This window comes from Ascaphus truei, chromosome 3 (genome assembly GCF_040206685.1).
Source record: "Ascaphus truei isolate aAscTru1 chromosome 3, aAscTru1.hap1, whole genome shotgun sequence".
NCBI lineage: Eukaryota > Metazoa > Chordata > Amphibia > Anura > Ascaphidae > Ascaphus > Ascaphus truei.
In genome coordinates this window covers 268,735,297-268,751,304 of record NC_134485.1, presented here as the reverse complement: position 1 = coordinate 268,751,304, position 16,008 = coordinate 268,735,297, and the positions used below count along the sequence as shown (strand labels likewise).

General features: G+C 39.0%; 1 protein-coding gene across 1 annotated transcript in view; it reads left to right on the top strand.

Annotated features, from left to right (window-relative positions):
* The window catches only part of ITGBL1 (integrin subunit beta like 1), a 253,284-nt gene that overhangs the window by 98,533 nt on the left and 138,743 nt on the right, over positions 1-16,008 (top strand). Inside the window, exons 5-6 of the mRNA XM_075590762.1 lie at positions 3,317-3,457; positions 15,087-15,227. Of these exons, the coding sequence (XP_075446877.1) occupies positions 3,317-3,457; positions 15,087-15,227 (282 nt within the window). The remainder of the gene's footprint in view (positions 1-3,316; positions 3,458-15,086; positions 15,228-16,008) is intronic.

The window sequence follows — 16,008 nt, the reverse complement described above, 5'->3', positions numbered from 1 at the left end:
AGCACCATTAAAAGATTCCAACAAAAAACGTAGCACCTACTGTAATACGTTGGTCATATGGTTAAAACCCAGTGAGGAAGTCCTTAAAAATGTTAAGGCTCTCCCGTGTTAGGTATCTGCTCTTCGGATATTCAGTATGCCCGAGGCTGGGAAGTGAGCTAATTAAAGCCTAGGTGCACTAAATATTCCTAAACTGTTACTTTTATAAGGGAATGTCTTCAGTTCTGTTTATAGGGTTGCTGTTTCCTCACTGCCTTAATGCTGCTGTAACTAGTTGCCTTCCTCTGAGGAGAATACTGGCTAGCTGCACCCCTGGAAGCCCAAAGGTAGATTTCCCCTTCTCTTTACCTGCAGAAGCAGAATAGAAGGGACCGTTTTGATACAAGCGCTGAGTAAGACTGTTATATAGATACTGATTCTTGTGGTTAACGCTTGATGTGCAGAAGAAATATGTTTTTGCGTTTTCACTGAATAGAAGCCATTTACTTCAAATCTAGAATCTTACAGTTTTATTGCAGCGTTTGCCTTCAATAGTGGTGACCTTATCAGACAAGATAGCTCAGACTTCTAAGGGTCAATGCTATGGTGATTATGTATTATCAATTAATAAATGTCAGTGACAATCTTTATTCTTGTAACCCCTCCTTATTGCTCTAGATCTGTTAGTATGTAGGCACTGTACAAGGGCAGGGGCCTGAGTCTGCCTCCCTGTGTATGAGAGAGAATAATCAGTTGGCAAGAAACTAAGGTGGTGTCAGACAACACAGGGTGACACATATGTTTTGAACAAAAGTACTTTATATAAGGAGAACACAATAATCATATTCAGGGGCCCTCAAAATTGGAGGGCCCTGGACAATACTTATTACAATTTATAGTGAGAGACTAATGATGTACCCCGCTGCTCAATTGTTCCACAGTGTCTCTTACTCAGTCTTTGGTCATTACTACAGGTACTAACTATATAGCAAATGTTCCTTAACTGAAAACAATAAATGGTTATAGGACATCCTTAATACGCACAACTATATACTCATACCTATTTACAGGACTCACAGCGAGGCTTCAGTCTCAACTCTGAGGAACCTGTTTCTATAACATTAGTGGAGCTATATACAGTATACCCTTCTATTTCCCTGTAGTGACATCACTGGTCACAAGGCATACAAAGGAGTGGCTATCCCTTTCTGCATAGTCATCTTGCCTCATGATGGGGAGGGGAAGTAACCTTAGTGATCCCACACAGTTAACCCATTAAGGCTTATACTAACTAGTAGTCCCCAAAGATGAGGGGGCGGGGCTACATAAACAATCTAATTTGAACACATGATGGCTGTTTAATTAAGCTTTGCAATAAAATCATTGATTGTAATAGCTACATGTAGCTCAGGGAGACCACAGTAACTCATAAACTGCTAATAGATCAACATTTTAATTTCTTGGACTAGGTTGTTAAGTTTTCTTTATTTTATTCTTTGGAATTGCTATTCTTGTGTGTAGCTAAAGATTTCTTGACAGAATATTCTGGTTGGCAATACAAGTGTTTGATTCTTTGTTGGGTAACAGTGGCATCCTTTGTACTATATATTCCATACAGTATGTTTAATACGAGAATTTCATTGCACTTTATAAAACAGAGATTATAATACAGGTACATGGTAATATGATACAATGAGTGCATCAAACATAAAAGCACACAATAGGAAAATGAAACCCTGCCCCAGAGATCTTACAATCTAATCATTTTAACTATAGGGCTTGTATTATCGTTTTGCACTTTTTTGCAACCATTAGCCAAACAAATATTAAACGAAAAGGGGTTCATTTGAATAGATGTTAATGATAATGGCTATACCACTTAAGTCTGATGGCATAACAAATCATTGCCAGTAATATCACCAACACCATCTTCTGACTATAGCTAAGAATATATTCTTAGTGCCACTAGTAATATGTTCAGTTATTAGGTAAGGTGGCAGGAATATATTTATTCTAGGCAAGTACATATATAAAGGAAAGGAGGATAGAGTGGTAAAACAACAGACAATTACTTTTCGCAACAGATATTTAGAATGAATTGTCCATGTTCCACCATTCTTCTGTAAATGTCTGAAATACTTTCTGAAATGGTGAAGTTTAGATGAATTTTACTGCAAGTTGACAAACATCAGTGTCATGGCCCATTTAAATATAGGTTGTAAATATGTATTATATGTGTAAACTTAACATTTAATTTGAAAATATAATATAGTCTTTTGGTCCTTGGTAAAACAAATATGTGCAATCCAGTTGAAAATCCAGTGGTTACTTATGATTCTATGGACACCATTTTAGCAGCAGGGCATGGACAGCAAAAGCTGGTCTCTCCCACTGCAGTTTTGCTTCAAACAATGTGACTATAGCAGAGCTCTGGCAGCTTGTCAGCTTCAGGCAACTTCTTTAAAAGATCCATTATTCGAACAGTATTGGAAGTCAGGATCACAGGCTAAGTATTACTTCAGCTGCACTGCTGGCTAGCAGATCATGGCACATTAAGCAGGAACACAATTTCTCAAGAGAAAAGTAACTGAAGGGTAAAGATGATGCCTTTTTTTGAGAACTGATGCCTATACTGTAGATGCAAACTTGTTTTAAAGCAGCAAACAGCTCTGCACAACATAAAAAAAGATAAATGTATGCTTTCTTTTTGCCATTGCAAAGTCATTTTGCAGCTGTTTTTAGCAACCCCTACCTTTGTCTAAATTCTGTTTTGGATTTCTTTAAATATCAGTTGCGAGGTTAAAATGGATACTGCCATCCACACTCATTAAGGCAACAGAGTGCAAGTGAAGTATAAAACAGGTGAAAACACAGGGAAAACACATTTGCAATGGATAAACACAACATGAAGTATCAGGTTATGCTATTACCTAACCTTTGGTTTTGGTGTGTTTGCTGCTTTAGCGCAGGCCTCTCTCTTGAGTGTGTAAATTCATGTTCTTCAAGTTGAGCCTCTTTTCCTTTCAACCTAAATGTGACATTGTGTTCAGTATACTACTGTATATGTTACCGCTTTTGTCTTATTCTTATCATTTTGTATTGGGTTGGGCAAAATGTTGCACACGATTCGTTCCTAAATGACATTTATCTTGAGCGTCTTTCCAACAAGACGAAATACAGCACAATGAAACCAGCTATTTCCTCGCATAATGTAACAGCATGAATCATCTTTTTATTAAATATTTGTACGTTACAGCAAAAACGTAATTAGAATGTATTTGCCATTTTAAAGTGACTTTCTTTTCCCCTCACTGTATAACATTTGTTTTGGGTTCAGGCCATGGAAAGTGTTACTGTGGAAACTGTTACTGTGAGGCTGGTTGGCATGGAGATAAATGTGAATTCCAGTGTGACATCACCCCATGGGAGATCAAGAAGAGATGCACATCTCCAGATGGCAAAATCTGCAGCAACAGAGGTGTGTCATTATTAATGAACTTCACATCTGTATGTCTTTCAATTAGTCTTAGACAATACTTGTTGAAAAGGTCTTGTTGTATGATTCTCTGATTTACATAGTCTCCTCATATCCTTTACGATAATACAAATAGGCCTGACATATTCTAATGAAAAAAAAAATGTAACTTTTACAAACAAAAAATAATTGCATAGAGCTAATGATCATTTTTGTTTATGGAAATGTGCTTGTTGACTTCAATAATTTCTTGTGACCCCTTATTAGTAATTATTCTTCCCATCTACCCATCTTTTCAGTTTTATAACCATTCTTTTTTTTTTTTTTTTAGACATGTTCCAATAAATTTCTGGGCTACATGTTAATAAAAATGAGTCGTATTCTCTCTGATCCCACTTTACAATACTTACTGTATAAGAACAAGTAAAAACGGTTACTCTCTTACTTCCTGTCAACCCAGTGCTACAGTGTCACAGAAAGGTGCTGACAACTATGGATTTCTCCACTCCTGAAATACGGAGTTATCAGTAAATGCATATTTATGCTAAGTCATTGCAACTGCCCACGCTTATAGTTTGTCAAGTTTGGCTCTACTGGTAAAATATTATAATTTTGCATTCCTTATTATAAAATGATAGTGCACAGTACATGAGTACTTCACTTCACTTTTTTACCTGGACTAAAAATGGATTTCACAGTATAAGACAAGCTTTTGAGAAGTCTGCTATCTTCCTCAGGTACAGCAGTACAGACTTTGAAAATATTCCCAGATGTAGAAATCAAGATAAAGGGAGAAATATTACAAACATTATAATAGTGTGTAAGAAACCAAATATCAGCATTAACTCCTCTTTTTTTTTAGTGTCAAAGAGCATTATCATTTTAATTTCAAATGTTTTCCATGCTTTTAAACATTTTGTTGATGATTTGGGTTTTTAAATAATGTATGGAGACATCTGGCTGTGACAAGTGTGTCTGTGTAGGTTCATTCTGGTTTGACGTTTTGGGCTGGTTTCACCAACGTATAGTAGCATCCATGGTCACATTTGCTGCATTGAATCATATAATGCCAAGGTCCCACCATCAGTCACAAACATAGAACTTTCAATGTTAAAAGATCATACTGCTGCACATCCGGGAATGTGGTATATATGATTCTATGTAACAAATGTGACCAATGGAATGTTTAAAAGCACTGTTATAGGCTGTTATTATGCAGCCGAACTGCAGGGCGCGCGCATCTGTGACGTCACAATTGCAACGTCACAGAGCGACTTGTGCATAAGCACATGCTTATGCGTGCGCGTCTGCAGGGTGAAATCTGTTTTCTGATTGGACGGCCGCGTCACGTGACGCGGCAGTCTCAATCCGAAAACACATTTTGAAAACGCTCCAACTGTCTCCCGATTTGCAGTAGCAAGTGGGCAGACAGTCGCATTTGGTATAGGCAGGTTTCACTGCCTATACCAAATTGTTTTTGCAATGCGCGGTGTCGCTACAGGCAACACCACAGGCGTTTTTATATATAGTCGCAGCCTAAAATGTTTGAAAGGTGACACTGTGTCCTCATTTGCATGTCATTTCCCAGAATCCCTTGCTGCAGTGGAAGCACTGTATGTTAGAAGATAATGGTGAGAGGTAGGGTTGCAGACCAGTCGGAGACATGTGAATGTGCTCACAAGTGATATTTTTATTTGTTGTTACACACTAAAATTATTTTTGTAATGTTTTCCCATGCCTCTCTGTTAATTTTACAATTCAAGCCCTTTTCCTTGCCCTGCACCTACCCCCCCCCCCCACCCCGCTTCACACTGGTGGTGGACGCATGGTCTTACATGCTCTACACCAGGGGTGAGCAAACTTTTTATGCCGAGCCCCCCTTTTCAGCCATGAAATTTCTCGGGCCCCCCCTGCCTGATGTAATCAATCACATGAAAAAAAAAACCTTTATTAAACGGTATACAATGTAAATACAAATATGTCTAAATACTTATTTCAACAGCTCGCGCTTGCAAAATTAGTCTGCGTCCACGCTGCCGCTGAGAGCGGTGACATCACCAACTCTCCAAGCATTAGCACAGGATTTCCTGCATAATTTTGCAAGCACGTGCCAGAGCTAAGGGTCGGGGCTATTTTTGTGTGTGTTTGTGTGGCTGTGTGTGTGTGTGCATTGACTGCTACTGAGCGCGCTTCAAAGTCAATTTTGTTTGTCTCCCGAAGCGCCAAGCTTTGGAGACCGTAAGCCCCCAGTTTGCGCACCGCTGCATTTAATCACAACACACATACACACAATAACAACACAGACACAGCACACATACTCAATCACAACACACACACAACACACACACAATCACAACCAACACAAACACAACACAGACACAACACACACACAATCCACACACACAACACACAATCAATCACAACCAACACCCACACTCAATCTCAACCAACACAGACACAACACACACATACACACACACACACACACTCAATCAATCACAACACACACACAACATACAATCAATCACAACCAACACAGACACAACACACACACTCACAACAAACACACACTCACAACATACACAACACACACTCAATCACAACACACACAGACACAACACACAATCAGTCACAACCACACACTCAATCACAACACACACTCAATCACAACACACACACACACACACACACACAACACACAATCACAACACACACCACACACAATCACAACACACACAAGACAGACAGACACAACACATAATCATAAGTCACAGACTTTCACCTGGGGGAGGAAGTACTACCAAGCCTGCTCCTGTCCCCCATGCTGCTGAAAACTGGGACGGGTAACACAGGACGAGGAGGGGATGTCTGTGTGCAGAGAAGGAAAGCCCCGCAGCAAGGCCCCGTCCCCTCTTCAAGACACAGAGCAGAGAAGCAGTCTCAGCACGGAGCTTCTGGTTGCCCGTGCACAGCTCTGCCCGCCCCCAGGTTTCCCCGCACGCAGCACACACACCCCCAAATAATCTTGCGCCCCCCCGTTTGCGCACCGCTGCTCTACACATCACTCACTGTCCCTTTCATCCATGTATTGCCCTGTCTGTTTATTTACTATTCCTCTGCTATCTTCTCTACCTCATCTGCCTTAGATTGTTATCTTGGTTTCTACATCTGTGTTAAACTCATGGAATATTTAGTCAATCAGTATTGCTGGACCCAGAGGCACAAACAGAAATTCTTACTAGGGGGTGCAAAGGTTTTTGTTTTGTAAATAAATAAATCAATGTGCAACATATATGCTATATTAATGTGTTTATTATTGCACATAAAAAAAATAAACTACTATTTCAACGTACAAAACGAAGTCTAGTTTACTTTTATTTTTTGATAGTACTCGTATGTTTTTATAAATATAAAATAACAGGGCAGCGGTTGCTGGATGGAGACATAGAAAGGTGCAGTGGCAGAGACAGAAGGGCAGTGGGTTCAGGAAGGTACGACAGAAAAGGATAGGAGCAATAGTTGCATGAGTGAGAGAGACAGATGGGGTCATAGGTGCAGGAGAGGGGGCAGTGATTAGAGAGAATGGGGCAGTGGGCAGAGAGAAAGGGGCAGAGGGTGCACCTTCTAGGAGAGAGGGACAGTGGCTGCAGGAGAAGGGGTAAGTAGATGCAGGAAAGGTATCAGAGAGAGAGAGAGAGAGGGCAGTGGGTGCAGGAGAGGGGGTTGGTGGGTGCAGGAGAACGGTCCGAGAGAGCGAGGGCAATTGGTAGATGAGAGGGGGCAAGTGGGTGCAGGTGGTGAGTCAGAGAGAGAGGGCAATGTGTGCAGGAAAGGGGGTTAGTGGATGCAGGAGTGGGGTCAGAGAGAGAGAGAGATGACAGTCGGTGCAGGAGAGGGGGTAAGTGGGTGCAGGAGAGGGCACATGCCGTCCTCCTCCTCTGCCACCTTGCTCCAATTTGTGAAATTCTTGGGGGGTGGAAATGCACCCTTGCATCCCCCCTCCCCGGTTGCACTACTGAGTGGACCAGAGGAAAAGAGTGAACTTTTGAAAGCTTGTCTTATAATATCAATTGTTAGTCCAAATAAAAAATGTATCACCAAATACTGAAGAACTCATTTACTCTGCACTATCGCAACTGGACTAACATGGCTATTTCTATTTAATTTATTATAAAATACAAATTTACAGAGCCCAATTTTTGCTTGTTTTTGTTTGCTCACTCTACGTAGATTATTTCTATATTTTTATGATGCTTTAAGATTTTACACAAAGAAGCAATCTACTGAACAAACAGTTAAGCAGTAAATGTATTTCCCTTTGGCTGCTGTCCAGGGCAATATGACTGTATAGCACATGTGAAAGCCCTAAAGAACCCTCTTTATAAATACATCTTTACTGACAATGACTGCAACAGAATGAGCATCTAATTATCCACAGAGCGTTTAAAAGGTCTATTTAGTTTCATCTTAATTATGAGAAAAGCTTGGCTCGTGTACAGATTTAGTGTAACTATATTTTATATCTGGGCCGCACTAGGAGAGGTTTCTGGAATACTGGAAACTAAATATGGAAATATTATTCATTAAATTAAGTGCTAATCACTGTAGCAGTGCTCTTTTTGTTCATGAACATACAGTATATGCTGTTCTGTATTTATTGTTTTTGCATTCCTGCTTGTAAGAGATGTGTGCAGAGGTTCATATAATGGAGACCGATTTGAGTGAAATTATATCTTGGCTTTATTGAGCCTGTTCCTTTATCCAGGCAAAACATACAAAAACAACAAAATAACAACCCCCATCCCTTTGTATGGACTAACTTACTTCTCCAGACCCTATCTGCAGGACTGGAGGGATATTCCCATTACCAGCCTATCACCCCAAAGTCTCAGGAGGTACCTTAAGCAGGTGGCCCTCCATGTCAGTCTCTGGCAGGTTCCTGGGTCCTCTGTGTCCAGGAAATATAGGACTCTGGGCGTCTTGGTGTCTTGATCTCAGCACAGCCTTTGTACTCAAAACTGTCTGTGTGCAGGCTTCTATGCTTTCCTGTGTCAGCCCAATTGTGAGCTAAGGAATCTCCTGTTTCCAATAGGAGGCTTTTCTTAGAGCTCTAATGTGGCCAGGTGGAGTCTAGTTAATTGTCTGTCTGCAATTAACCAGCTCCCTGCTGGATTTAGAGGCAGGTTCTCTCAAACAGTGATAAGTCCCTGTTTCACTGCTCTTATGTAAACATGTTACAGTTACATTTACCCTCTTTAAATTCCAATCAACTAAAGTATATGGAATACAGAATAGTAATCATATGGTGTTTTTTTTTAAGAGTGTTTACAGGAGTTGTAGTCCAGATTCCCCACTACATTTTTTTACTTTAAAAAATAGGATTCTTGACCATTAGTTAAAACTTAGCCTAAACTTAGCAAAACACTGGAGCCATTGATATTTTAAATGTAATTGGGTTTCTATTAAGATTACACTGACATTAGTCTTTTTCAATTTCAATGCCATAGTATAAAATAGCTATTTTTCTGCAAACTATGGTTCAATCTCAACTAACAACTTATAGAGATGCCACTGTAAACAGCCTCTACAAAAATGTAAATGAAAATAGTAACTTGTGGCATCCTGTTTTATATGATGTCCTTGTGTTGGTTAGATGTACATTGTATTGTATGGTACAGCTGTACTTACCTCACACATTTTCCTTAGAATACATTTGGGGTATGTGGCATATTATTTAAATCTTAATTCACGCAATAATTCTGTTGCCATCATATAATATATTTTTGTGTATCAACAACCTCCAGGACACCTACAACAAAGTGATAAATGATCCCTTTAACCAATTGGAGCTTTCCACTTTGCCCTATACATTACACATTTCTTCCAAGACAACTGAAATCAACTACTATTAATCAGAGTTTTACACAGAGCGCGCAGATCTTATCTTCATACTGGAACTGTCTTATGTACAAAATGTTTAGAAATGAATTCCACTGAATGTCTCATTCTATTGTCATGTAGCTTAAACCACTCAACTTCCAGACTGCTTAGTAAGTATCATAGATCGTGGCAGAGTTGAGTTTAAACACACAGATTTTAACATTGCTCTTTAAAAGAAAAAGAAAATAGACACCAGTTGACATGGTCTTTTTTATTGTTAATAATTTACTTTTTGTGAAATTATCTAATAGTTTTTAATGTAGAAAATTATGATTATTAAAACTTCATTTTAATTCAGCCATGATCAGTCCAACTTTACAATTGCTTCCAAAATCATGGCTATTTAATTGACTAAATCCTAGATTTTTATGGCATGAGAAGTTAATTCTACTAATCCCATAAACTGTATGAAAAGAGCGCACCAAGTTCATGTAATCATGCTATAATAAAACTCTTAAATGAGAGCCAGTATCAATCATTGATCATGTTCCACCCCTGATGCACAGCTGCTGTCGCACAAAATAATTAGGAATCCAGATGTCAGAGTCATTAGTCATGTGAGCATTTGAGGACAGTGAAAAAGTAAAACCTACACTATGCAGTCTACATACTGTACCACTACTTTGTTAGATGAGGGGTGAATTGTTAAATACATTTTAAAAACATATATAATTAAAGCAGGTCTGCCGACGGATTTCCCGGGGGGGAATCTGGTCGGGCCCAACTTGCACTGCAGACTCCAGGCCCGGGACGCTAGTCCTGGCTCTTCACCTCTGTTGGTGGCACTGAACTAAATTATAATTAATTTACAAGATTTTGACGAGCTTTACATTCTACTAAATAAATCCCTTGCTTTGCACTGTTCATTTTACACTAATGCACAAAGGCTCGAAACTCTGTTTAAATAGGGAAACCACACCTACTGCTGGCTCAGGCAGGAGAGAAAAAAAAAAAATGACCTGCTAATATTTTAGTTACATTTGTCCTCATAATACTTTCAAGGGAAATTGCTAAATCTCTTCCATTCTTTAAGCACATTTGCTCTGTTAGACATTGCTTTAACAGTTCTCTTCAGTGACTCTTCACCAATGTGAAATTCAATGTATCGTATACATGTAAAAGCAAATATCAAAATATATATTCACTGAAATGTCATCATAAAATTTGCATTACAGTACACACTGTATGCTCTTCTGGGGGAAAAACATCCCACATACAGTACAGTATGTCACAGAAGCCTCCTGGCAATTAGTGTGGTATGGAGGTAAAGAGGACAAAGATTGCAGGCCAGCAGCCTCTAATTTTCCTGCAACTCATTGTTATTCAGGTTGCGGAGTGGTATTGTTCCAGGCATTTCCAAAGCATTTATTTTTGTGGTGAAGAACTGCAATACTGTAAATACCAGGTTTGGTTACTGTGGGGGGAAATGGCCAAAAGTACTGCTTACTCTATAGCATGTTAAGTACTTTTCTACTGGAATAGCTGTAAAACATACTGCAGGGCAATATAAATGGATTGCCAGCTATTTTAGCAGTAATTATATGTCTTAAAAGATGACATTGGTGCATGTTCTGTCCCAGGCTTACTGTGGCTAATGAGTTGAGACAGACCGTTTACTCAATTGAGTCATCTTTTAATTTCTGGTGTTTTTATTGGAAGAACATTAACTTGTCTGAAAAGTAAACATTCACTTTCTCCCCAAACCAAATTGAGCACATAGATGATATTTCGTTGTGGTTTACAGAGTACATTAGAGGTGCTTGAACTTGTAGGTGGTTATGATTTTAAATATATTTTCCATACTTTAAATAGCGGATTCCAAAATGGGCCTTGTATCCTGGGTACTACAATTTACACTTACTGGGTTGTTCATTGTTAAGAGTTATGTCTTCCCCATTCCCCATTTGTTATTGCCTATGGGACTTCCCAAGAAACTTACTGCCTTTTACTACCTTTTCCTCTGATCAGGGATAAATGTGCGCACTCATCATATTTGACAAAAGCTACTTATCTACTTATGCACAAATGTATGTATATTTTTATTATATAGAGCTTGTGATGCGGACTTGTATATCCACAAAAAGTGTCTTATCATTGGCTACGTTAATATTACTTACTGTACTACTAATATATACATAAGTAGTTTAGCATGATATGGATAATTGTGGGAACATTTCACATATTTTGGCATTTTACAAGAGGGTTTTCTTGTACTGTAGGTACAAAAAGAAGCAATATATGATACTACTAACTTTGGAAAAGAGGAGAGAATGCAACTATCTAATAAGAAATTATTATGTCATCTCAATCAGTAGAAAAACAGATTTGCACCTGGTAAATTTTTGGATATATACAGTACAGTAATTTCCTGAAAAAGATCTAGCAGAATATTGGGTTTCTGTTACACGTTAATATTGGATGTTAGTTATTTGTTGAAAATTCACCCTTTCAATAATGTAATTTCTGCAGAAGTGATATATAACTTTCTCTCCCAGCACCTAGTAGTAAAGCTGTTGGAGCACTGGATTTGAGTAGGATTTACATTAATTAAATCTCTAAGTGAGCCCAGTGTAACACATTTTCCTGTGATCTTCTCTGTACACCAGAACTAGAGATCATAAACTCACTTCTAGTGGATTATGGTTGCTTTGTATTGTATACACAGTACTGATCCAAGTAGGATCAAAAATTATTACACTCAGTGTAGTTATAGAGATATACAGGACATCAGTGGTCCAGCAGATAGTTTGTCTGCAAAGGCTGTCAGATAGACATCAGGATCAGTAGTTACAAATAAAACAATACCATTTTATTACATCAAGGAAAAAAGTGACAACGTGATAATGACTATATACAGTGAAAAATATAATAAAATAAAATCCTCTTAGTGGAGTGAAGAGAAGATAGGAAGCTGGGCTAATACAATATGTTAGATCTGTCATAAACACTTACAATTGCGTGTCTAAACATACTGCACCGACACACTTTATTCGAGCAAATACCCAGTATGTACCTGGCAGATACCTGGAATGCGCCGCTCCTCACCTCTGACAAGCCCCGTTGCGTTTGCCTTCCCAGCCTGGGTTCATGCCTGGCTGACGGGCGGCTGATCTGTTAAATGATAATGATTAGGATTTAATAGGCTGCAATGCTTCGCGTGTCTACCAGATGGCATAAATTCATGAATTGTAATGCAGTATATATATATATACTGTGCAGTATTGCAGCCAGCGGGAATAAAATGCTTCAATCCCTGCCTGGAAAATACCTCAATGCACTCGGGCAGAAAACAGTCACAAACCTCAATACACCCGGGTATACCCGAATTCGTGGGACTAGCCGAGCTCGAATAAAGTGTGTCGCCAGTGTATATACCCAGGATTACTACTCGGACATCTGGGATATTCAAGGGTGTATGTATGCTGTGATCTCTAATTAGGATCAATAGATATACGCAAGTCTCAATAGGTTCTCCCTAAGGTAATGAAACCTGTGTGTACTCAGATAGTGGTTGTATTCAAAGGTATCATATATATATATACATGTAGTTAAGAATACATGCAATTCTCTAGATATGGTGGAATAAGATTGCTGGTTCCCTGCTATTGGAGTACTGAAATCATGACTATCCATACACTGTATGAGGAACATGAACATAGAGACACATAGACACAAATATAATGTGCTATAATGAAGAAAGAATGTAACAATAAACTGGTGGTATGTGTGAGTGTACACGTGTCTATATAGACTGTATGTCACATGGGTACTTAGTAGCGAAGTCGCATAGGAGTGATAGATAATATATCAAGTAGGTACGAGACAAAATATCAGAAACAGCACACTAGATCTCTTCAATGGAAGGTAAGCGGTCACAGAGAACCAAATATGACCTCAGAGAAAATAACACCATGATACAAGCCATATTGTGAAGGCAAATATATAAAAGGGGGTTATAGTAGCGCCAACCGTAAATGGATGTAAATGTTCAGTCCCGCACAGTGAAGTCCTGCTGCCAGAGTTCTTAGAGGTGATTCACCAACCTCTAAACAATATTAGTAGAAAAAAAAGGATATTCTCCGACGCGTGGTTCCACTCGTGGTTCCAGGACACATGAAATAAAAAGAGCAAAAAACCACAACGAGGAGTGGTCAAAGTGAATCAAAATATAACTTGATTAGTTCATGTAGGAAATACACTCAAATTAAAATATAGCTCCTTGAGAGGGATGGGAAAAAACCTGGACCTGGAGATGGGTCTGCAGGGAGAGGGAGGCAAGATCCCTTCCCCCCTCCTTAAATACCCTTACTCCCCACTCCCAATCTTTAGGTCCTTAGGGAAGGACCCCCACGACAATTAGGGCTCGTCCAGGCTGAGAGCTCGTGCTCAGCGTGATGAAACACATTGCGATAATGTGTTTGACCAGCATGCATGCGCGCACGCACTACACTCAGCTGCTTGGCGAAATCAATTTGATTCTGACGTGTTACGTTAACGGTTCACACAATGAGGGAAAAGCAGGTCCGTGACTTCATGGCCATACCCAGACACCTCCCCTCCCCCCTCCCACGCATGCAACAAGTTGGCCAGGAATTGCCCGGGCAACCTGAGCACCTGATGTCACGGCGTTCGAGCGCCAGCGCACCCGGTTGCACCCTAGAAGAGGCCTTAAGTCCTGCTGCCAGTCCCCCTACTGATCCAGGGCTCTCTGCCTTGGATATGTAAGATCACAGGTAAAATTAATACCAAAATAAACAGATACAGAAAAAAATACATGCATCTGTGCTTCAGGGCCCTTGAAAATGTAGACTATGTAGTAGATAAGGTTATGTATTGTTATACATAGGAAGTAAAGGTCCTATAGTTATCATTACACAATTAATTGGTGTTCAGACAGAGAACTAAAGTACATTTTTATTTGGAAAACCATTTGTAAATAAAATAATTTTTAAACATTTAGACCAGGATTCCCTAAGCCGCGATGCGTGGTATGGCACGCTGATCTGGTGTTAACTGTCATTTAAGGCAAGGCACGTAATACCGAATAGGGGTGAGATTTGCAGCATAACTTTGTGAATCCTGGTCTAGGTTTACCAATGTTATTAATACTAAATCACTAATCCTAAAGTTTTTATGCTATTATGCTATCAAATGCTCTCACTGCTATCACAGCTAAATCTAAAATATTCTGCATGAAAATCATGTAGGCTGAAACAAATGATTGTTGACGTAAAACATGTGCTAATATTTATTGAAACAGTTAATCTTAACAGAACAATGGCTTCTTACTGTAATTTATAAAGTCAAATATATTATTTCTATGTGTTTTCAGTTGAGTGCAATACTTTTCCCACTGTTCTATGATTCAGCTATCTGTTATCTTTTGCTCTGTTATTAATGCTTATGTATGTCACTTCTTGCTGATCCTTCTTATCTTGGTAAAATTCCATAAGAGACAGCAAAATGTATAATCCTGCTTTTGCACAAGTTAAAGAATTTTGTGCTTACCGGTTGAGTGTTAAAGTAATCAATGACTTGTTGCTGGATCTGCCAGTACAGCAGTTATGAACAGCAGTGGAAATTTCCTCTAGTTCACATATAGTTCAAGCATAAATATCATATCAATGTATACAATATATATTACATTTAGTGATGTTTTGCGTATCCTTTAATATCTTTATTTTATCTCAAGGAACATGTGTATGTGGTGAATGCACATGCCATGATGTGGACCCAACTGGTGACTGGGGAGATATTCATGGGGACACCTGTGAATGTGATGAAAGGAATTGCAAGACAGTGTATGACAGATATTCTGATGACTTCTGCTCAGGTAAGAAATATTTTCCAAAATTCAAACTAAAAATATAATTAAACAAATTATTCACACATTGTATAGAGTTTTGAGCACTACAGTAAAGAACCCCAATAGAGCACTCGTACACTGTGTTGAGATAATGGTGTAAATTTAAAACTAAACTTTATTAGAAACATAGTAAAACAATGGGGATTAAAATAGGACTAAACTCTGTATCACTACGCTTAATTACCTAAGGGATATGATAGTCCCCAGGTAGGTAGGTAGTCGTTATTGAAGTGATGCTTGAGTACACTAGTGATGCTTGAGTACACTAGCCCCCAGCCACCTTAATTAGGGATGCCTGGGGGAAAGCTAGATTGAGGGATTATAAATACTATTCTTATATGGAATGCCAATTATATACTTGTAGTGCATTGGTGCAATAGTATTGAAATGGCACTGCTAGTGGTGGGTTGATTGCACAGCCTGTAGTTAGCAATAGAGTGTCATTTAAATCTTGATATGATAATGCACCTATGTTGCTTTAGGGTTAAATGAACAGTGTAAATTCCTGCCCCAAGGATACACAATCGTCTTGAATCGAGGAAATATGGTATATATACAGCAAGGGATTCTGGGAAATTACATGCAAATGAGCACACAGTGCCACCTTTTGTCTTAAATCCATTATTACATGGAAGCCTTACGTCAATACTCACTGTTTTAAACACAGCTTTTAAGCATAGCTTGGGATCAGGTGCAAAGCCAGCTAACCCACTCACAGACAGCTATTTTGACCTTTTGGGTCTCATCA